The sequence below is a fragment of the Bubalus bubalis genome, chromosome 8 (genome assembly GCF_019923935.1).
Source record: "Bubalus bubalis isolate 160015118507 breed Murrah chromosome 8, NDDB_SH_1, whole genome shotgun sequence".
In the NCBI taxonomy this organism is placed as follows: domain Eukaryota; kingdom Metazoa; phylum Chordata; class Mammalia; order Artiodactyla; family Bovidae; genus Bubalus; species Bubalus bubalis.
Genome location: NC_059164.1, coordinates 11,445,667 through 11,467,639, shown reverse-complemented (window position 1 = coordinate 11,467,639; position 21,973 = coordinate 11,445,667). Strand labels below are relative to the sequence as shown.

At 42.0% G+C, this 21,973-nt stretch overlaps 1 protein-coding gene across 2 annotated transcripts in view; it reads right to left on the bottom strand.

Moving 5' to 3' along the window:
- The window catches only part of COL1A2 (collagen type I alpha 2 chain), a 36,475-nt gene that overhangs the window by 2,608 nt on the left and 11,894 nt on the right, over positions 1–21,973 (bottom strand). For both annotated transcript variants that reach the window (XM_006053950.3, XM_045166348.1), the window contains 37 exons: positions 20,887–20,931; positions 20,537–20,590; positions 20,390–20,434; positions 19,975–20,028; positions 19,284–19,382; positions 19,116–19,160; positions 18,917–19,015; positions 18,396–18,449; positions 18,132–18,239; positions 17,707–17,760; positions 17,507–17,605; positions 16,530–16,583; positions 15,990–16,088; positions 15,548–15,601; positions 14,796–14,849; positions 14,594–14,647; positions 14,043–14,096; positions 13,014–13,058; positions 11,569–11,667; positions 10,284–10,391; positions 9,527–9,580; positions 8,550–8,603; positions 7,792–7,845; positions 7,637–7,690; positions 7,434–7,541; positions 7,019–7,072; positions 6,122–6,175; positions 4,972–5,133; positions 3,888–3,995; positions 3,114–3,221; positions 2,716–2,769; positions 2,519–2,626; positions 2,320–2,373; positions 1,613–1,720; positions 1,088–1,141; positions 858–965; positions 50–308 (listed from right to left, as the gene is read on the bottom strand). In XM_006053950.3, coding sequence (XP_006054012.1) covers positions 50–308; positions 858–965; positions 1,088–1,141; positions 1,613–1,720; positions 2,320–2,373; positions 2,519–2,626; positions 2,716–2,769; positions 3,114–3,221; positions 3,888–3,995; positions 4,972–5,133; positions 6,122–6,175; positions 7,019–7,072; positions 7,434–7,541; positions 7,637–7,690; positions 7,792–7,845; positions 8,550–8,603; positions 9,527–9,580; positions 10,284–10,391; positions 11,569–11,667; positions 13,014–13,058; positions 14,043–14,096; positions 14,594–14,647; positions 14,796–14,849; positions 15,548–15,601; positions 15,990–16,088; positions 16,530–16,583; positions 17,507–17,605; positions 17,707–17,760; positions 18,132–18,239; positions 18,396–18,449; positions 18,917–19,015; positions 19,116–19,160; positions 19,284–19,382; positions 19,975–20,028; positions 20,390–20,434; positions 20,537–20,590; positions 20,887–20,931 — 2,932 coding nt within the window. The remainder of the gene's footprint in view (positions 1–49; positions 309–857; positions 966–1,087; positions 1,142–1,612; positions 1,721–2,319; positions 2,374–2,518; positions 2,627–2,715; positions 2,770–3,113; positions 3,222–3,887; positions 3,996–4,971; positions 5,134–6,121; positions 6,176–7,018; positions 7,073–7,433; positions 7,542–7,636; positions 7,691–7,791; positions 7,846–8,549; positions 8,604–9,526; positions 9,581–10,283; positions 10,392–11,568; positions 11,668–13,013; positions 13,059–14,042; positions 14,097–14,593; positions 14,648–14,795; positions 14,850–15,547; positions 15,602–15,989; positions 16,089–16,529; positions 16,584–17,506; positions 17,606–17,706; positions 17,761–18,131; positions 18,240–18,395; positions 18,450–18,916; positions 19,016–19,115; positions 19,161–19,283; positions 19,383–19,974; positions 20,029–20,389; positions 20,435–20,536; positions 20,591–20,886; positions 20,932–21,973) is intronic.

The following is a 21,973-nucleotide window of genomic DNA, read 5'->3' as shown; positions in this document are numbered from 1 at the left end:
AAGGCCTAACTTGTGAGAAGGGTCATTCTGATTGGATATCTCAACCTACCACTGCTCCATTCTGGGTGGCTGAGTCTCAAGTCTCGGCATGTGCGAGCTGGGTTCTTCCTAGAGCCTTCTGGAGTAAGAAGGGTCTCAATCTGGTTGTTGAGAGATTTCAGAGTAGCATCAACTTCATAATCCTTGGGTCTGAGAGAAGTTGGTGAGCGAGGCTGGTCAGCCCTGTAGAAGTCTCCATCAAAACCAAAGTCGTAACCACCACCACTTGGGCCAGGAGGTCCAGGAGGGCCGGGGGGACCAGGAGGGCCCTGCAGAGGTGGAAGTGAGAGACAAGAGGCTCTGGATTTGGTCACAGTGAGGGACACCAATGATAACAGGTTTTCCATGGAGATTCACACAAAAGCATGCCCTAACAAGTAAAACAGAATCAAATTCATGTAATAACAACTTGCTCCAAGGCATACTTGCAGGGATGGGCTTAAAGAGTTCATCAGGTACAGATAATTTGTATACATTTTAGAAAGCAGGGAAATGGGGGACTACTTTAATGTGTTGTTATCACTGTCTTGTATGCTTAGTCACTCAGTTGTTTCTGACTCTTTGCAACCACGTGGACTGTAGCTCATCAGGCTCCTCTGTCCAGGGAATTCTCCAGTCAAGAATGCTGGAGTGAGTTGCCATTTCCTCCTCCAGGGGATCTTCCCAATCCAGGGATCGAACCTAGGTCTCCTGCATTGCAGGCAGATTCTTTACCGCTCTGAGCCACCAAGGAAGCCCTTCAGTGTCTTGGTTTGGTCTAAAGAAGATATTCCCCTAGGTCAGTGATGCCCTTTATTATTTCCCCAAATCATACTTACAGCAGGACCTTGGCTACCCTGAGAGCCACGAATGCCAGCAGGTCCGACTGCACCAGGCTGTCCAATGCGACCGTCTTTGCCAGCGGGGCCAGAAGGACCAGCAGGGCCCTAGGAAAGAAGGACACCAAGTCTGTGTGTGCCAGTGAACACCCCACAAGGGAGAAGCGGTCTGGGACTCACTGTCTGCCATAGGGTCTTTTCAGAGATAAATATGTCTTAGATTTACCTACCCTGGGACCAGCGGGACCCACAGAACCAGGAGCACCTTGATCGCCATGATGACCCTTTAAAGAGAGAACAGGAAAATCACACCTTTAGAACATGTGTTGATGAACAGATTTTAAAAAACTGAACAGAAAATTTTAGTTTCAGTGGACTCTGGATTGAGAAAATTTAAAATGTAAAATGGGCCTCTTTTCTTTCATTATGTCTATTCAATTATTTTTTTTTTCTACAAGCTATTTCACAGTGCAGTATTAGTCATTCCTCTAATTATATTTATTTAAGTGGGGCTGAAGGACATTGTTGCCAGGAGACCTTAGTATATGTACATTTCTACCTCCTCTAACCCCCACCTTTCCATGTTGGGATGAAACAGCATTATCTCTGAGCTATGGAGTTGGCCAGAGAACAGGAAATGAATACGATGTAGGACATTTTAGAACAATATCAGTGAACTTCAGAGGAAGTTCATTCTTAGCTGAAGGGCTTTAAGATCTGTACAGATATAAGCTGCTTCTCCATACTGTACTTACAGCAAGACCCGGGAGACCTTGCAACCCATTGTGTCCTTTTAAGCCAGGAAGACCTCTGGGACCCTTATCACCAGGCTCTCCCTTGTCACCTCGAATACCTTGTGGGCCCTATGAGGAAAAAGGACAGACAGGACATTTACCGTTAAAAAACAACGCTCAGGTCTTCACAAATATTGTTCAGTCTATTTACAAACATAACTCAATATGTGAAAGGTCTGAAAGCCGGGGGGTGATACTCCCACCGCTTTCCTTAGTCTTCTTTAGTTCAGCTGTCTGTTAAGTGGCTCATCTTTGTGACTGAAAGTCAAAGTGTTAGTCACTCAGTCATGTCCAACTCTTTGCGACCCTATGGACTGTAGCCCACCAGGCTTCTCTGTCCATGGAATTCTCCAGGCAAGAGCACTGGAGTGGCTGCCATTCCCGTCTCCAGGGTGATCTTCCCTGACCTAGGGATCGAACCCGGGTCTCCTGCAATGCAGGTGGATTCTTTACCCTCTGGGCCACTGAGGAAGTCCAATCTTTGTGATTATTTAATACCAATAAGAAGAGATTTGAAATACAAGAGATTAAAAGCTGTCTGTAGCAACTCTCAACATGGACTAAATTTTAAAAATATATATATAGTCTATGTATTATCTGTCTTCTTAATGGACAGTCTAGACTGATCCTCCCTAAATGCTGCACGGAAACCATCTCCATGTACATACACTGGGACCTCTTGGGCCAACGGCACCAGCAGGACCAACAGCACCGGCAGGACCCTGTGAACCAGAAAAGAAAAACACAGCTTAGCAGCCAAGCCCGAGATCCTCCTCCCCCGGCGCCCCTCCGCAGCTCCCAGGCGTGGGGAGGCCAGGGGTGGAGCCCGATAAGGATGGCAGCATTACGGGGTGTTGGCACACTTACCGGTTCACCACGGTTTCCGTGTTTACCAACGGGACCCACGGGGCCTTGAGGGCCAGGAGCACCGGCAGCACCAACAGGACCCGCGTTACCGGGGTAACCACGCTCCCCCTATGCAAGGCAAACAGGAAGCTCAGCATCAATCTGGCGTGTACTGTAGTCCCCTTTGAAGTCACAGAACAATGACGAGGCATACTGACCTTGTGCCCGGGTTGACCATCGCGGCCTGGGGGACCGTCATTCCCAGGGTTGCCCTGTGAAGACATCACACCAGCTAAGGCACTTAGAGAGACTGTAGCCCACCGGCCCCTTACAGTTGGGCTACCTGCCTTCATTACTCCCAGTGCCCAGTAGACAACCTGCTTTCAGGCTGTTCAAAAACCGGAACAAGAAACTTGCAAACCTACATTTTTTTTTTAGAGGTGTTTTAAATCTTTCGGCCACCTTGAAGTATGCTACTTAAACACTCATTCCAAGTTATCTTTAGTATTTTCAGTCCTGACAGTGGTTAGTACAACTAGACTTCAGCTCAGGCTACAAAGGTGCACACAGTGATGTACTGCTAAGTTCGATTTTACAAACCAAACGTTGGACTCACGTCACGACCGGCTTCACCAGGAGCACCATTGACGCCAGGATTACCGACATTACCAGGGGGACCACGGGCCCCAGGTGGGCCTGCGATGCCGAGGGGGCCAGGTTCACCCTAAAGAGGCAGAGAAGACAAAATTCCTTTCACTGCACGGAGGGCTAGTCTCACTCTCCCAAAGCCGTCCTAGTCAGGGGATTCCAGTTTTGAGAGAGGAGGTAAATGGAAAGTGAGGGCCACCTAATGGTAAGAAGTATCATTAGTGTTATCCTTGCCCTCTTCCTATACACTGAGATCGTCAGTTGTATGTACTTTGGGAATGTCCTAAACAAAGTGGGCATCATTTCATCTGATACTCCAGATACAATGAATTCATCAAGGTGAGAGAGTTTATGGAGATTAGATGGTTCCTAGTTACTGTCACATACTAGGTTTAATGGAATGACTCAGAACTTGCAGAGTTTCATTCTTGCTCCAGGATAAATGATGCTAGCATTTCGTACTACAAAGGAGTAAATGCAATTAGAGCTTATATTGTTGTTAAGCATGTTAAAAAGAACAAAAATTGTTCTGCATAACGTTAAGCTGTGTCTTTCTAACATGTGTCTAAAGGAGGTAGTATTAAAGCGTCTCAGTTAAGTGACATGTGATCTGTATAAAGACATGCCATGAATAAAAAATCTTAAGTGGAGTTATTCAGTGATCAATCTGTCACAGTTGAAGTGGCAGCTTTTAACATCTTTTATTATGTTAACGAGGATAAGAATGGTGTCAAACACTTACCACAGATCCAGCGACACCTGGTAGACCACGCTCACCTCTAGAGCCTGGGAGACCCAGAAAACCAGGAAGACCAAGAAGACCTTGTGGACCTGGGGTTCCAGGAGGCCCCTAAACAACAATAAAAATACTGAGTATTACTGTAAGACCCTACAGGATAATACAGGTTGGTTTGAGATTCTGAGAATGGGTTTATCCTTAGTGTAGAAAAAGGCTGCGCGCGTGCGAAGTCACTTCAGTCCTGTCTGACTCTTTGTGACCCCATGGAGTGTAAACCACCAGGCTCCTCTATCCATGGGATTCTCCAGGCAAGAATACTGGAGTGGGCTGCCATGCTCTCCTCCAGGGTATCTTCCCGACCCAGGGATCGAACCCATGTCTTTTAAGTCTCCTGCATATTGGCAGGTAGGTTCTTTACCCCTAGTGCCACCTGGGAAACCCAGAAAAAAGGCTAGTGACCTCCTATTAGTAGGACATATCTTTGGCTATCTTTTCTCTAGTGATGACAGTTAGTTTCCATTTTGGCATGTGTATTTCTTTGTACCTGGTTTCTCCTTGAGACCAGTGGAATGACATTTAAAAACACGTGGTTGGAATTAATGAAGTCATCATAGAGTGAGGGAATAGAGTCATAGAATTTATGTTGGGAAGCAAAATTTTTGACCTTGGCCTCTAACTAAACCAGGTCTAGTAAAAATCACATTTCAGAGGTGGCAATAATACTGCACACTGCATGTTTTAAAAAATTGGTAGCTTACTGAGATTGATTAATTTACAGTAGGATGACCACAGCAATAGAATTTTGCTCTAATCCCAGTACCCAGTAAGGTACCCTCAACAGCTTAAAAGGCTCTATTGATAAAACAGTGAGTTCACTCACTCATTGTTACCTCCACCCAGTGCCTTTTGAGTATCTACTGAAGCCCTGACACCTCAGTATCTGTTGGACAGATTTCCTGGCTCAACTGAGTTCTACTTGAGAACCTGCAATACTCATCAACCAATATATGCCATGTGAAGATTTGTATATGGGACTTATTTTAATTCAACATAAGGTATTAAGAAAGAAGAGTTTGAAATCACTTACAGCAGTACCAGGCTCTCCAGAGGGACCCTTCTCACCAACAAAGCCAGGAGGGCCAGAGGCACCTGTCTCTCCAGTGCGACCAACTGGACCTTGGTCACCACGAGGCCCACGAAGCCCTTCTTTGCCAGCAGGACCAGGGGGGCCAGGGGGGCCAGAGATACCCTGTGAGCAAATGTATGCAGTCATTGACTTTCTGTTAATCATCATGGAGCAGGGAGAGAGCAGCTGAGGTTTTAAATATTAAGATGTCAACAATTTGAAGCCACAAAATAATATCCTGGCCATTTTGGAGAAAGGTTTAGATCTTTAAACAATCTTTCTTGTAGAAAGAAGCAATTTTCATCTGCCTTCCTGACGCTGTGATAAACTGAACAACTGAGGCAGAGGGTATGGTAAACATCTGTGCGGAAAAGCAATGCTGTACCACAGCAGCATACTGGAATCAGAGCTAAGTGGCTTATAAAAGTCAGTTGTAAACGAATGGGACTGTGGGTTTTGGAGGACTCCACTTGTTTCTTTTCGAAGAAAGCCAGTACCAGCATTTTGTTCATAACTGAGGAATCACATATGCTCTCAACTAGGTTTAATTACATGCCTACAGGGAATGAAGATTTTCCTGTTATGAACCTGTGAAAGGATTCCAAGAAATCAACATCTCTGCTATTTTTTTCCCCCAGAAACCTTAACCGGAAGACTTAATCCTTGGTAATTAATTAAATTCTCTTGAGTCCTGACAGGAGAGTCCGAATCAAAATTAAATTAGAGGCCAAACCACCTTTAAATTCAGGAACAATTATACTTTAACAATGGAGGCAGAATGTTGGCCATAAAGGGTAATTGGATATAGAAATAACTGATAAGTGACTAAAACTGTCTTGATTTTTATTTTAAACAGAGACCATGCCCCTAAAAGGGGCAAGGGGACTTGTGTTCATATGAATAAAAGCCTCTTAAACTGATATTAGAAAATATAATTTCTGATGATTTTACCTTAATGATTCGGAACAAATGATTTCAGATTGGGAAAGTCATAGCAAAATACCTGTAGCATGTTTCTCCATAGAGAGTTTCTTAACAGGTTCCTACTAGAGGCTAGGGGTTTTGGCTAGAGTAAATAAATGAAGACACGTTTGGGAAGTGATTTACTCACAGCGGGTCCAGGGGGACCAGTCCGTCCAGCAGCACCAGGGAAACCAGTAGCCCCCTAAAAGCCAAGCACATTAAAATTCCACAGTCAGCACCAACTCCAGGAATCTGGGTAAGAAGGAAAATCCTCAATACATGTGACCAAGGACGGACCAAAGAGTAGGGAGTGACAGCCCTGGAGAGGGTTTTATTTTAACCAGGACCCCAGAGACCCTCCATCTCCGCACATCTTCCTGACCAGCATGGCCCAGATTGCAGTGCGCGTGTTTTGCATTAAGGCTCTGATAGTTCTTTCTGAAATGCTATCAGATTATATGATGTTTATAAAGGCAAGACACTATTCTATTATTATACATCAATGTGTATATATTAGTAACTCTTAACTACCTGGCTGGGTTCTAGGGGAATGGGCATGGAGTAAGTCATTTTGTTTTCAGAGGAAGGTACAGTAAAAGACCAAGGGTATTAACTGCTGTCCAATGAGAGGAAGAAGGAGTCAGTGGAGTTCATTCCTAGGGAGCTCTGGGTCTCTAGGGAGTCATTGTGACCCAGGGAAGGGACTTGGTCAGGCAGAAGAGGGGTGTATCAATAGAAGGACAAAAGGTACCAAAGACATATTTTACCCATTTCACAATGAAACTACCTGGGTTTAACCTTGTTATTACTACCTCAAGTGAAGTGTTAAGAATATACAGTGCACTGAGTTCCAGCTGGAATTTAAGTTAACATTCCAGGAACATGACCCTTAACTTCAGTATCAGAATTTCTCCAAACAGAGTTAGCTTGAGCCTCAAGACTCCCCTTATTATAGTCCAAATTGCCAAAAATTCCCAAACTCTCTAGTTGTCCCTAATAGCTTCTGAAGAAAGAAAAACGATACAAATCCACTGTAAGTACTCACAGGGGGCCCTCCATCACCACGACTTCCAGCAGGACCAGGTGGGCCATTTGGACCCTACATGGAAACAAAGAAAGATGGGGTCAAATCACAAAACAACCTTTATAAATGTTACTCTTTTCTTCCAATGGATTATTTCCATGTATATTAGAAGCAAATCTAGAGATTATCTTTGTTACATAAAATTCCCACTTCAATATTACCACCTTTAGGGGGTTATCCAATAAATGAGATAAAACAATATTTATGATACTTTTATAATATGTAAAGTGGGTACACAAGTTTTAACTCATTTTAAAAATAGTCTTCTATCTGATATGTTCCCTGATGGGTAGAAGGCACTTGATTGATATATGTTGTTACAAGATTTCATGGGTAACTGCCCAGGCTGTGTTGACCACTTGTGGATTCAACTTACAGACGGACCAGCAGCTCCAACGGGGCCTGTGGGACCAACAGGACCATTTTCACCCTTGGGTCCTTTGGTTCCTCTCTCTCCTTTAGCACCAGGTTGACCAGCAGCACCCTGTAGAAAGGAACAGTTACAGTTCAGGTGTTCCAATGCACTCTACTTGTTCACTTGGGGTGTTTCTGGATTAACTTTCATCACATGATACTCACAGCAGGACCAGCAAATCCGTTGGGGCCAGCGGGACCAACCTCACCACGTTCACCCTAGGTGGGAGAAGGGATTGCAAAATGTCTTAGCAAACCTCAGACTCATCAGTGTCTAAAAGTTATGAGTGTCCAAATTGATCCAGAATTGGTCTACTTACAGGGCTACCACGAGGACCAGCAGGGCCAGCAGGGCCAGCAGGACCAGCTTCACCCTACAAAGGGACCCAAAATGAGTGCATCAGTGCGCCTCCCACAGATGCTCAAAGAGGTAGGCAGGAAAGGAAACAGAGGTAGCCAGTGGGTTCTCGTCAGAGTTCACAACTGCATCCAAAGAGGCGACTAATCCACATCTCACAGATAGAAGTGAAATGGATTCTTACTCTGCCTAATGTATTCATTTTGGAGGTTGAAGGGGTATTGGTCATACACTTGTAGAAATATTATAAATCAGTGTCTGCAATACCAGAAGGAGGACGTTTTAATTTTTAGATGGACACGAGGTTGATCTACTTGTGGCAATTTGCACAATACAATAAATAATGTCTCTTTTAAGTGGACTGTTCGATGTGAAATGGGAACATATGTATTTTATTGATTTTTTTTTTCAATTGAAAGCTTCAGCAAAGCTCAGTACATTAGGATATTGTTAATGGGCAACCCCAAAAGACTTTCAAACAAATGATAGGGATTAAAGTACAGCTCAGATACCAGGCACATGTATAGAAAAGGAAGAGAACTTTAACCACGTAGCATTTGTTCTCTGCTGCCCCACACTAACAGGTATGTTTTTAAATAGATGGGCTTTATACAAAGGCATAAAAATGAATTGCTGGGGCCCTATGGGGCCAGGGCAGCAGGGAATTTTCGATATTGCTATCAGTCAGAGAGTTGCAAGTCAGTGAAAATGCATGCTTACCCGGTCCCCATTGGCTCCAGCAGGGCCAGGAGCACCAACAGCACCGGGAGCACCCTAGACCCCAAAAGAGAAGTCTTGTTAATAACACCCCGTACAGTCAGAAGGGACACTTACCCTCTCCCCTTGCTGTGCTTATTCAGTGGTGGAACACTTTCACTGGACACTCAGGATAGACATCAAGAAAGCCTCTGATGCATTTCAGTTCTAATTATCAAGGCATCAGAAGCCACTCCCAGGAGGAGAGTTACTGCAGCGGTGAAGGTCATGGAAATGTCTAGGTTATGGCCAGATTAGGAACTGCAGAGATCTGAACTCTCTGCCCTTTTAAAATTCCCTGGAGGGTAGCAAATGACTAGCCTTGTTAAGAAGAGTTAGGACTGTGTGATTCAGAGACAGGACTATGATGAATGTGTCACAGGGAGCTCCCAGCACTGAGGGAGAGGTGAGAAGAACCAAAGGGGCTTATGGCCCGGAAAAGCCAAGAGGCCAGTATTCTAGAGTAGGATTATTATACCTTGATGGGACTATCATTGACACCTCCACACCATTAACAGTTAATCTTGGGGCGGCTCTTGAATGATGAATTCTTAGGGTATATAGAACCTTGTTATAGGATATGGCTTCTTAAAATGCAAGAATTACTGCTTTTTTTTTTTTTTCCTAAAGCCCTATGTTAGTTTAAACAATAATTTAATGTTCTGTTAAACCCAGAGATTTGGGGTGGTAGTTTGCACTTGGTACAGTTAAAACTAAGGAAGGGAGAAAATTCATAATTTTCATAATTTTCAAGGGAGTAAGTCCTCTTTTGAATTTTTCTTTTGGAACATGTAAAATGATGTGATTGGAATACCCTTTTACTAACCCTGACTCTCTCTTTTGTCAGTTCCATTTTGGAAAGCTTCTCAACTCAAATGGAGTGAAATGTTTTAAAAAAAAAAAAAAAACACCAATATAAGTACAAACAAAATTCTACTCACACGAGCACCGTCTCTGCCAGGGCTACCAATGTCACCTCTGAGACCAGTTTCACCCTAAAATATAAAGCAAAAGCAACTTTTTATTTCCCAACCAAACTTTTGAATCAAAATTGAAGTTTGTTTTTTTTTTTTCTATAGAAGAAGCTATAATACCTTTATTCATTTAAGATCTTTAGTAATGTTTTGATTTCCTACCATCTTCTAAAAAATCGAATGGAAATACTCCTTTGATAGAAATACAGAAGGAAAAAATAACAACAAAAAAATTCAAGTCCCTTTCCAGATTAGTGTTAACTATTCTTTACTAATTTCCATGCACCCTCCTGAAGCATAATCAAGTGAAGTACAAACTCATGTGGACAGAATTATAAGGCAACATCACAATGGGCTTCCGCGGCCGATCCCTCTTATGGCATAACTAATGCAGCAGCACGGTTGACAGCTGTTCAATATAGCTTCTTCCCATTAATTAGGGCAGGCGGAGGCATTATTGTTAGTGGCATTAAAATGAGCCTCATGTATTACTCAACACCATCTGTTTGCGTGAAATTCCATGGTAGCAAGGAATTTTGCCAGATTGGTGAGTTTAGAAACACGTAGGTGCTAGGTGGCAGAGGGAAATGTATACAGATAGATATCAAAATGCTACCAGACCACCTGCCAAGAACTGTTTAAAAAAAAAAAAGTTAACCTTGTGCAGCCTTGTTTGCTAGAGTTCATCAATAGTATGTGTTAAGGCCCAGCGCCAAGACAGTACCTTTTCTCCCTTTCCTCCAGGAATGCCAGCCGCACCCCTCTCTCCTGGGAGTCCACTAGGACCAGATGGACCAGCAGTGCCTGGAGCACCAACCACACCCGGTTCGCCCTTGAATCAAACACATGCGAAATCAATTATTGCTGCGGTAAAAAGAAGAAAGTGGAGAGATGAACTCTTGAAGGCTTCCAATTTATACATTTAATGGATAGCATTCTCTCCTGCCTAGAGACACACAAAGGAGGCCTACTGAAAGAGGGAGGCTCTAAGTGAGGGAGACGCTGTTAATGACCCAGGGACCAAGAGAAGTGGGGGGTGGGGATGGGTGCCCGCCAAGTTTTCTATAACCTGCTCTTAAAGGCAGGCAGGCCTGCAGGAGAAGAGAGGACGACAATGGGAGGCAGAAAGTGAAGAATGTGCGCCCACAAACATGTTTCAAGGTGAAGTCTCTTAGCCTAGACAGGAAATGTGGAAAGAGACCTCATCAACCAGGGAGATGTTTACATTTTAATCTTCTTAAGAGTGGGGACTATAGCTTCCATTTTTCTATAACACCTTACAATTCCATGTACTTAAAATCTGTTGACTGGCTTCCGAGATAAAACCCTTTGAAAGTACTTTCTCAGAGAACCAATATTTCCATTCTTCCTTCCTCTTGCCCTCTTACCTTATTGTTATTTTTTCCAATATCCTTCCATATACCAAAATAGCTTTTTACAGTGACTCTTTACCCCGTAAAGGTAAGAATCAGAAGTAGTATAAATTGCCTTCTTTTTACTGTGGTTGAAGTAATCTGTTTTTCAGAAATGTATAATTCCATCTATTTTAAGATCTAAATCACAGGTTCTATTTTGAAACGCAAGTTTTCAGGCTTAGGTTTTGGAGATGAAAGTACTGTCCAGTTAGTTTTTATCATCACAAATTCTCTTATTGAGTTACTTTTTGAAATTTTACTCTAGGATGTTGGGAAAGTAAAGGTTCATTCTCTAAAAATTGTGTCCAGATATATATGGTGTTTCTAGATGAAGACAAAAGTATGAATAGTGTGATGAGAAAAGAGTAAAAACCCATACTAATTCATTTATGTGTGTACAACACTGGGGTTTTGCTTCCTTTGGAATAATTTGGGTCTACTAGAATCAGACTGTTATTTACTGAGGTGGAAATCATTACCAAACTGAAAGTAAATTTAAAAAATCTGAGAAATAATTTATTTACTATTGTAAAGGATTTTACTTATTCTAGAGCATACTGGGCCAAACCAGCAATATAGAAGAGCACATTTTACCTTGTTCCCATCAGGCCCTGGGGGTCCAGAAGGACCTCGGCTTCCAATAGGCCCAGTAGGCCCAGCAGCACCACTTTCACCTGGGGGCCCACGCTCCCCCTGTGGGAAGGAATCAGAAGAGGTGTTGTGCTGTTCATCATTTTCCAAGATATCATGTTATACATCAGAGTTCATGCTTGTTTAGCTTCTGAATCCCAGCTCTCCATTTACAAGTAAATTACAATTACTTTCCCATAATCTCTCTGCTAGTAAAACAAAAGGATGGGATGAGATAATCTCTAAGGTTTTATTCAGTTCTAGTGGTCTATGGCTACAACATCAAAATCTGTTGCCTCTCGAGTATAATGTTCAACTTTTAGAATTCATTTCCTCTTTTGGTCTTTTTCTGTGATATTAATAGATCCATAGGTAAAAACAGATGCCAGTTATACATAGTATTCAAAGGGAAAGATTGTATCATTTTCAGTGAAAAGCAATACCAGGTGTAAATAAGATTATATATCCTCATATCTATGCTCTCTTTTTACAATTGCACACAATAGGGATGTAACAGGTATAATATAAATATATATATGTGTATACATATATATAAAACAGAATATATATATATATGAAATGTGTATATTTGTATATATGTCTATCTATTTATTTTTCTACCTATCTAAACATGTCCCAATTTGCATGTAAATATCACTACAACATAGCATTCTATGGTTCAGAATATTTAACATGTAATTCCACGCTGTAGCTGTTTCAAAGACCCTTGTTACAATTTGGTTCTATTGTCCTGAAGAAGTGAAGTTGCTCAGTCCTGTGAGACTCTTTGCAATCCTATGGACAGTAGCTTAGCAGGATCCTCCGTTCATGGAATTTTCCAGGCAAGAGGACTGGAGTGGCTTGCCATTTCATTCTCCAGGGGATCTTCCCAATGGTCCTATGTCACTACATTTGTGCGGGCATCCCAGCTCTATGGTAACTAGCTACATAACAGGATACTTTAGGGGCCAACCAATCTTTCCAGTTAGTCTAATGACCACAGACAAATTATATAAATTTATTTAATTTTTTAAATAAGAGTAGGCTCATGATTTCAGATTTTAGGCTTTGAGTACCAACAGGCATTGCAAAAATTGACTTTAAATCTTAATAGGATATTACTTTTTCTTAGCTCAGGTCAAGTCACTGTCATATAAACATACCTCACATGTGTGTATAAGTCACTGAATATAATACACATATTAGTTCACTTCTGTTTTTTATACCTTGTGGATTTTTAATAAGAAATATGAGCAATTAGATACAAAAGTCTATTATCAACTTAGAAATCGATTTGACTACAGAAGAGTATCAGAAATTTGTTGTTACAAGGTCATCAGTAGTTTTTAGAAGAAAGCACAATATTTGTTTTAAAAATATTGCCAGGAGTTTATGAAAGTAATACTTACTCTTACACCAGCAGGGCCAGGGAGACCAAATTCACCAGGGATACCCTAGGCAAAACATGGAAATAAATAAAGTATGACATTTACGTATTTTCTCTAGATCCACTTATGTTTACGATGTTTAGAAAATTTTTGAAAGAGTAAAATAAAGCCAAATGGGCTCTACCTCCATGAGTGTATAAGTACACAGGCTGTTAGGAACAAGAAAACTTTCAGTGGTGTATGGAAAGATTAAAAAAAAAGTGAGAATTCCACTGATATGAAAGATAGATCTCCCCTAGAACCTGGGAGAAAATTTTAGTTTCTCATTATTTACTGTATTGCTTTTTTAAAGGTGACAAAAGACTCTTCTCCTTTGATAATATAATAAATAATGATGATGAACAGTATCAGACATTGCCTATTTTTAGTTATATAACAGACTGCTCTCTTAATAGAAACAATCATATTCTGCCCATTACCTAGTTAATTGTATACCCAAGTGTATCTGCTTTATTACTGACCAGCTGTCTCCTTAATGTGCCCCACTGTTGACAAAGGAGAGCAGGCCGCAGAATGTAGCTGAATTGAAGCACATTCATCACAATTATAGATAAAATGACTCAGAGCTCATGCCCTGATTGTGAATAGCGGTGTCATGTCTGAATGCCAAGAAAAACATTAAAAGCAATTTTTCAGGGCCTAGTTTGATGGAAAATCAGTGCATTTACTTCTTTTCTATGGAGAAGGAAATAATCTGTATTTTAACATTACCAAGAACAATACAAAAAAGTAAGGCTATTAAATGGAATGTTCATGATATATTTCACTTCCATAATGTGATGTTTCATTCAATCCTTAAAACAAAGTAATTTGAATGAAAATGAGTAACTTGGCTCATTCTCTCCAACAGTACCAACATACGTGGAACACTATCATTAACATATGAAATATGAAGTTTCCTTTTGTATATCATAATTGCATTGCAGTAGGATATTAAACAGAGGAAAAGTCCCAAGTTTAGGCAAATTTATGATCACTTGTTTTACTCACCCTTTCTCCTGGTTTGCCAGCTTCACCAGCTGTGCCTGCAGGGCCAGGCAGACCCTAGATGAAAAAAACACAAACCTCCATCTTTATGACTATATTTGGGGGATTGTCTAATAATTGGTTTTGGGGGGAACTATCTAATATCAATATGATCACTAACCACTGTGTGTTATGAAGGGATTACAGAAAAGTTTGCCTTGAAAAACATGTACGCTTCTTTGCTTCAGTTCTTTTAAAAAGTTTTTAATTGGAGAATTGCTTTACAGTGCTGTGTTGGTTCCTGCCAACATTGTAAATCAGCCATAAGTATACATAAGTCTTCTCCCCCTTGAGCCACCCTGCCTCGCCCACCCCAATCCCACCCCTCTAGGTCATGAGAGCACCAGGCTGGGGGTCCCTGTGTTACACAGCAGCTTCTCACTTGCCCTCTATCTGCTTCAGTTCTGAAATCATGTTCTGTGTGGTGGGGGGAGAGTGGTGTAATGATTTACCAGTGGACAGTCTGACCAAAATAATCATATGGACCCCTAGTCTGAATGTTTTAGCTGAGTTACCTGGAATCCTGGAGGACCAGCAGGACCCTGTTCACCTTTTCCACCTTGGACACCCTGAAAGTGATAGGAAAGATTACATAGAGGCATATGCCACCCTTGCTTTCTAGCTACATAACTTTCAGGCTGAAGAAAAAACAGGGCCATTTTTGCGGGATTAGATTCATTTTAGGGCAGAATAGGACAAGAGTGGGAGAACACTCACCTGTAGTCCAGGGGGCCCCTGAGCACCATTGTTGCCATCAGGACCTGGAGCGCCCTGAAATGTTTAGCAGAAAGGCTCAGTGTTCGTCACTCCTGAGTCAGACAACATAAGGTCCTCTAAAGCACGTGTGACCTCCTCAAAACAAATCTTGACATTTTAGCATGAATTAAATATTGTGGGTCCCCAACCAAGGCCCAGATACTACCTACTGACTTTTTGATACGGCTCACGGGAAATCCATGGATGAAGGGCCAGAGACTGCTACTAGCATATTCATAGCTTTTAAATCACAAAATGAATTAAATAAAGGCCAAAAGCATCCATCAATATTTTTGACTTAGTATACATTCTAATTTGTTCTATAGCTCACTGCCTTCTAAGTGTGGTTAAAGAGAAAAGACATTTTTCGATTGTAAAAGGAACCTTGGGGGTACCATTGCAGAAAGAAAGCGATGGAATGATATGCAATGGCCTCAAAGATGTGTTGTGGTCGTTCAGTTGTTCAGTCATGTCCGACTCTTCGTGACCCCCATGGACTGCAGCACGCCAGGCCTCCCTGTCCTTCACTATCTCCCAGAGCTTGCTCAAACTCATGTCCACTGAGTCAGTGATGCCATCCAACCATCTCATCCTCTGTCGCCCCCTTCTCCTCTGCCCTCAATCTGTCCCGCCATCAGGGTCTTTTCCAAGGAGTGTGTATCCTACGTGAATAAATACCACATGGATAGAGTCACACAGAAATGAACACCTACCCGAGCGCCAGCAAGACCAGCATGACCTTTTTCACCAGCTTTGCCAGGATCACCCTATAATAAACATTTTAAAAACATACATTTAATGTCAAATTAACCATGACAATTCTGAATAGGAGTATCTTGGGATTTTGTTTTGTTTTGTTTTGTTTTTAGCTTCCTCATCCTTGAATTTTGTTATCTAAGGCATGACCCATCATTGTGCAGCTCTAGATTACAATAAGGTCCACCTGTGTCCGCAGAAGTAAGCAACTCAGGATGTGAGTTTTCACAATGACATACTGGAGGTCAACTTTTAATGTGGTAAGTGGTAAATTGCAGTTTTCTTGTGTTGAAAGGGACCCCTTGAGGTAGAGGGGACTGATGCCAGAGAGAAATGAGAGTTTTGATGAAATGTGATGCGAAGAAGTGCTGAGGGAGAGGAGGTGGTGGTGATTCTTACAGTGGGGCCTTTGGGTCCAGGGAATCCAATGTTGCCAGGCTCTCCTCTTGCTCCCGCTGGGCCAATGGGTCCAGGTCTGCCGTCAATACCAGGGAGACCCTGAAACCAGAGTTTATTTAGTGTTCACTCAGCATCTACAGGATCTCACAACCTCAAGCTTCTGATTCTGCCATGGGATGAAACAGAATCATCTTCTGAATGCATGGAACTTCTTCTAGAAGATGTCATGAATCCATTTTCCTTTTCCGAATAGGATGTCAGTACACACGCACCCAGGTCAGTCTCCTCTGTACACAATCCCCCCCTTCTCCTTCTTTTCCAAACCTTATCACCCTCTTCCATTTTCCCTGCCTTGTTTTTCTTTTTCCTTTTGCTCCTGTGCTCATTTGGACTCTGTAATACAATCTATTACTTTGCATTCCCAGACATAGGTGTGGCTGATATTTATTTTCAGTATAAACGTCTTCACGTGTAAATAAGCTACAGAATAGACTTGATAAGGGTGCAGTAAGTGTCCTTGAAAATATAAGTGATACTTACCACAGGACCTTCTTTACCAGCTGGGCCAATATTTCCAGGGGAACCTGGGAAACCCTGTAAAACAAATGAGGATGCCTTCCTATTGGCACTTTCCCACATGTACTCACGGTTCTAATGAATTGAAATGTCACAAAAGCACTTTTCTCCCAATGTTTGTTTGTTGCCTTAGGGCAAAAATTAGGGATATTAGCCCTAGCCAGAAGGTATGAAAAAGCTCTGAAAACTTTCTTCATTCTATTTTTAATGCCTTTCTTTTTATTGAATTTTCGTGCAACTGACCCATTTAAAGATATCTCAAGAAACTGTTGAGCAACACTGTATGGGCAAAACGTATATGTTTTTCTATCTTGTAATAGAAAAACAAATACTTTTAGTAAGCAGTTTTCAAAGTGAATTTTTTTTATTGCTATGTTTGGTGTCTTTATTACTTATTTATGGTACAATTACAGTTGATACCCATCCATAAGAGATAATGGAGGCAAAAAATTACTCTATTGCTATGGATTAGAGTGTCTACGGCTCTAAAGGTCATTTCTCCATGGCTAGTGTGATGCTGAATACATTATAGCACTTTGTGATTGCTAGAAAAATGACTCACTTATGAATGTAATAAACTGATAATGTATAGTCCTAATACATTTCGTGAACACCTTATATAAAACTCACAAATTGAGATAAAAGATTCATGCTGATAGGAGAACCAATCTAATTTGGATATATTAAAATAAATCTATTCTTCCAAAAACCTCACAGCCATTGTATCAAGTAATAAATAGGACATTTATGAACTAACTAAATTTGTCAAAATATCTACTGGGCTTTGATAAAGTTAAATTAAAAAAAGAACTGTCAGCAAGTTTACTAACAAATTAACTTTTGATTTTTTAAAAGTTACTGTTGTCTTCAAATATTAATCATCCCTTTAAAAAAGGAAACAGTGCCAGGTGTGACTTTCTCAGAATCCATCTGAAACTTACTCGGGGTCCCATGAGGCCAGGCTCTCCAGGGCGACCAGAATCTCCACTGGGACCTCGCACACCAGCAGGGCCAGTTGCACCGCGGCTACCAGCAGGGCCCTATTTAAAAGAAGAGGGAGGGGAGCTTGTTAAAGCCAATGTCATACCCACCACCAGAAGCATCAGGTTCCTTTCCAGGATATGAATAATGGACAACTTACCATGACACCAGCTCTGCCGTCAGCTCCAGGTAGACCACGGGAGCCAGGATTTCCCTGTAAGAAAGTACACAAAACACAGAAGAAAATCAGAGAAAATTCTTCCATCAGGTAGAACAGAATTTATTGAAACATGGCATGCATGCAAGAAATCTTGATGCCCTTCAGCGGGGGATACAATAACAAACCAAGCCAAAAAACGTCCTCCAAACCCCAAAGGAATGTGTGGGAGAAGCATTCTGCAAAAGTAGGTCAACCCTGTTTCCAGACCAATTTTATAACATATCAAATTGAGAGTCAGTGATTTAAGACAGCAGATGGAAAGCAGATGCCTCCTTCATCTAGAAAATGCACTTGGTAATTCTAACCAATTCCCAGTGAAGGAGTGCCTCTGGCGTGTCTGGGTGTCAAGAGTGTTTGGAACCTACCCTCAGCCCAGGAGGTCCTGGGGGGCCAGCGGGTCCGATTTCTCCAGTGGAGCCTCTCTTTCCTTCTTCACCACTGGGGCCAGGAGGACCTGGCTGCCCAACAGCACCCTAATTAAAAAAAAAAAAAAAAAAAGGAAACGCAGGAAAATAAAATTTGTCTTTACATCCAGCTAGAGAAAAAGCAATAACTTAAAAAAAAATAGTATTACTTTTTGGATTGAAAAAGTAGTAATTCCATAAAACCGTGACTACAGAACTACTCACAGGCTCGCCCTTGTTGCCGCTCTCTCCTTTCGAACCAGCTGGGCCGGGCTCACCCTAGGGTCCAATACAAAACAGTGGTCAAATGACAGACATCTGTCACAATCTTCTGGGAGACAAACATCAGGGACTGCTCATGAGTCAGGGTAACCGAGCTTTAGTTCTCTATGAAACACGCTCAGTTCACATGTAAACAACCTACAGGGGAATAGTCTTGACTTGAAAGGATGAGACTGGTGCAACAGAGATGTGCCTCCCTGACCTCTGGGGTGATGTTGCAGGAGAACAGGAGGGGTGGGTGTGTCTGCGTGTGTGTGTGTGTGTGTGTGTGTGTGTGTGTGTGTGAGAGAGAGAGGTGGGGAGATGGTATACATACAGGTGCCTGAACTTATAGGAAAAATACAAATTAAAAATGCTGGTGAAGAAAGAGAATGATTAGAAGGCAAGTGGAAGTCTAGACGGGGATGAAAGGATGGTAGGGACGGCATTTCAGAATGAGGGGAGCATCAGCCACGACCACTTACAACAAGTCCTCTGGCTCCAGTAGCACCAGCAGCGCCAACAGGGCCAGGAATACCCCGGGGTCCAGGGAGGCCGGGAGCCCCAGCAACACCGGGAAGGCCCTGGGGAAGAAAGGCATTAAGGTCCATCATGAGACAGTGAGAGACAGCGCCCATTAAACACATTGAAAGCCACAGCGGCGTATTTTAGCCATATACTCACAGCAGCACCTTTAGCACCAGGAAGCCCATTGGCTCCGGGGTTTCCCTGTAAGGAAAAGGAAGGGAGAAGGATACGGTTTATAGGAGTTATTTCTGTTCTATGATCCTGCCTTCACTCCTTTCGTTTCCTTCCTCCTGCTCAGTTAGGTTAACGACAATGGCTACTTACAGGAGGTCCAACAGGGCCAGAAAGGCCTGGAAGACCCACTTCACCACGGGGACCCGCGGGACCAGCAGGGCCAGGGTTACCAACAGGTCCAAGTTCACCCTAAAAGCAGGAATAGACACGGAGGCATTAGTCAGCAAAAAATGAGAGCAAATCTCTGCTTTTAGGTCACCAAGTTTTATGACATTTCTTCAGAATTGCAATAATTTCCCTTATGAGGTCTGGTGCCACAGATAATTCCAAGAACAGAGGAGCCTGGCAGGCTATAGTCCATGGGGTCGTGAAGAGCTGGACACAACTGAGTGACTGAGCACGCACCACAGTTGTGGATTTGCATTTCTATTTTCCTGGCCCGGTTTGACCATCTTGGCTATCTGCTATCTACGTCTGTCTCTCTTGGTAGAGACTCTGGTTCTCAACTAGTCAGTTCCAGCTCATCTGAGAGAGTACACCAGAGGAGCCCCATGGAGTCAGTTTCCATGCCAACATCTTTATCTATGCCCACTGTGCTCAGGGTACAGAAAGATAATCTATTTCAGGTTTAGAGAGAGAAAACCAGGAGTTCTGTATCCAGTTTGAAGGAAGGAGTAATTAAGCTGCTCTTCTGTAACTGGCTACCTGCAAACATAGTCCCTTTCTTTCACGTCACAATAAAAAGTTTTCAGGCAACGACAGCGGTCACCGGCGTTCTTACCTTGGGGCCAGGAGCACCTGGGAAGCCTGGAGGGCCAGCAGGCCCAATGGGACCCTGAAATCACAGGAGACGGTGGTGAGAAGTTTCCTCCCAGTAAATTCACAAAACAATAAGAGAAGACTGAAGTGGCTTAGAGTGGTGTGGTCACAGTTAATGTTGGCCAAGAGCAAACGGCCAGCCAGTCTGTCGTCAATGGTATATTATCAGAGGGAAGACATTCCAAGAATCCCAGGTGAGGTAGATTTTATTTTACTTATCAATTACAAGCCTCGAGGATAGTAGTTCTTATAAACAGACCCTTCAGAGAACATTTGGTAAGGTGTCTAAAATGGCATTATTTCACAAGGAATTAATAAAGAAGACAGTTCCATCCCACACTCCCAATCCTTCCAAATTCTTCAGTGTCAAAACTTACAGCAGGGCCCACAGGACCCACACTTCCATCACTTCCACGGGCACCCTATGAAGAAAAGAGAGGGAAAAAAGTCAAGTGCAAAGTTAAATGGCATATATTAGAAGCTTTTAAGAAAGAATAAAAAAGAACCAAACTGGAAGCACTCACAGCTGGGCCAGGGGCACCAACACGTCCTCTCTCACCAGGAAGTCCACGGGCTCCCTGGAAGCAGAAATATTTCCAATGAAATCCAGAATTGCTAACTCAGGGAAAAGTCACAGGCATCATTTGCTTTTTTCCAATTTCTAACATGTGCAAGAATCCACTGGAAATAAATAGGTCTTGTTCTAATTCCAACTAAAAGGTAATGGATTTCAATTAACTAGGCAGAAGGCTATTAGAAAAATATCAAAGAATACAATGCCAAGGGAAATGGTAATTAGCAAAAACATTAAAGAAGTTCCAGCTTGCAAAGAGTGTACACATTTTTTATTTACAGTAAAGTAATCAATACTTACCGTTTGACCTGGAGTTCCATTTTCACCAGGGGCACCAGGTTCACCCTACATGGAAAAGAAGGATTGAGTTTTTATTCATTATATATATATATATAGCTTTTTTCTGATTGGGTAATTTTTACACCATCACTTCAGTTTCAATCATTCATGTATTCATGTCACATTTCTTACATAGACTGTTTCTCAATTATGCCAATCACATCAGTTTTAAAAATTTATAAAATATGAGTTTTTATTCAGATAATATAAGATACCACAGTATTAGGGAGCTATGGTCGCATGTTATTTACCCTTTCCCCAGTTTTCCCCTTAGATTTTGGATATCATTTAGACGAGGCTTATATATTAGGAACGATAACATAAAAAGAGACAATAGGGTAAATTGCTTGCAACACATTTACCCTCTTTAAAGTTATTTTGAACATAATATTTTTACTTTTATAAAATATGCATGAAAATTTGAAGTTTCCTAATATTTTATAGAGCTGTATTATTTCCAAGCTACATTCTTGAGTTAAAAACCATGGTGGTGGTGGTGGTGGTAATTTAATACTATGGCACATGAAAAGGAACTTTCCTTCAAGATAATCTAATTTAGATATAGAAGAAACCTGGTCTGTGAGACCATTTAAGAGGCTTCACTTCCAGGATTTTTATCTGAAGTGTGTTCTTTGTGAGTAAGCCCTAGAGTGGGAGTCAGGAATTCTAGCCTGTGCCCTTCTACTAGACGTGTGACTTTGGGCAAGTCACTCACTCTCTTTAAGCCTCAGTTTCCCTCATCTGCAAAATGAGAGCGTCTCCAAGGCTCCTCGCAGCCCTAGCATTTGATGGTGCTGTGATTAGTAGTCGGAGCTATTATCTTAGGCTCCAGGGAGGGGAAGTTTGACCTTATCCATTTGTGTGGCAGCTGCAGAGTTAGAACATATTCTCCATATTCATGTTCATTTCTGGTCCCACTAGTATTCGTTACTCATTAATTTGTAATTACGTTGGTATTCACTTTAATATCACATTATCTCCTTAATAGGAGAGAGAACATTTTATAGTTGAAAACGCTGTCAGAGAAGAGCCCAGCCAAGAGATAACA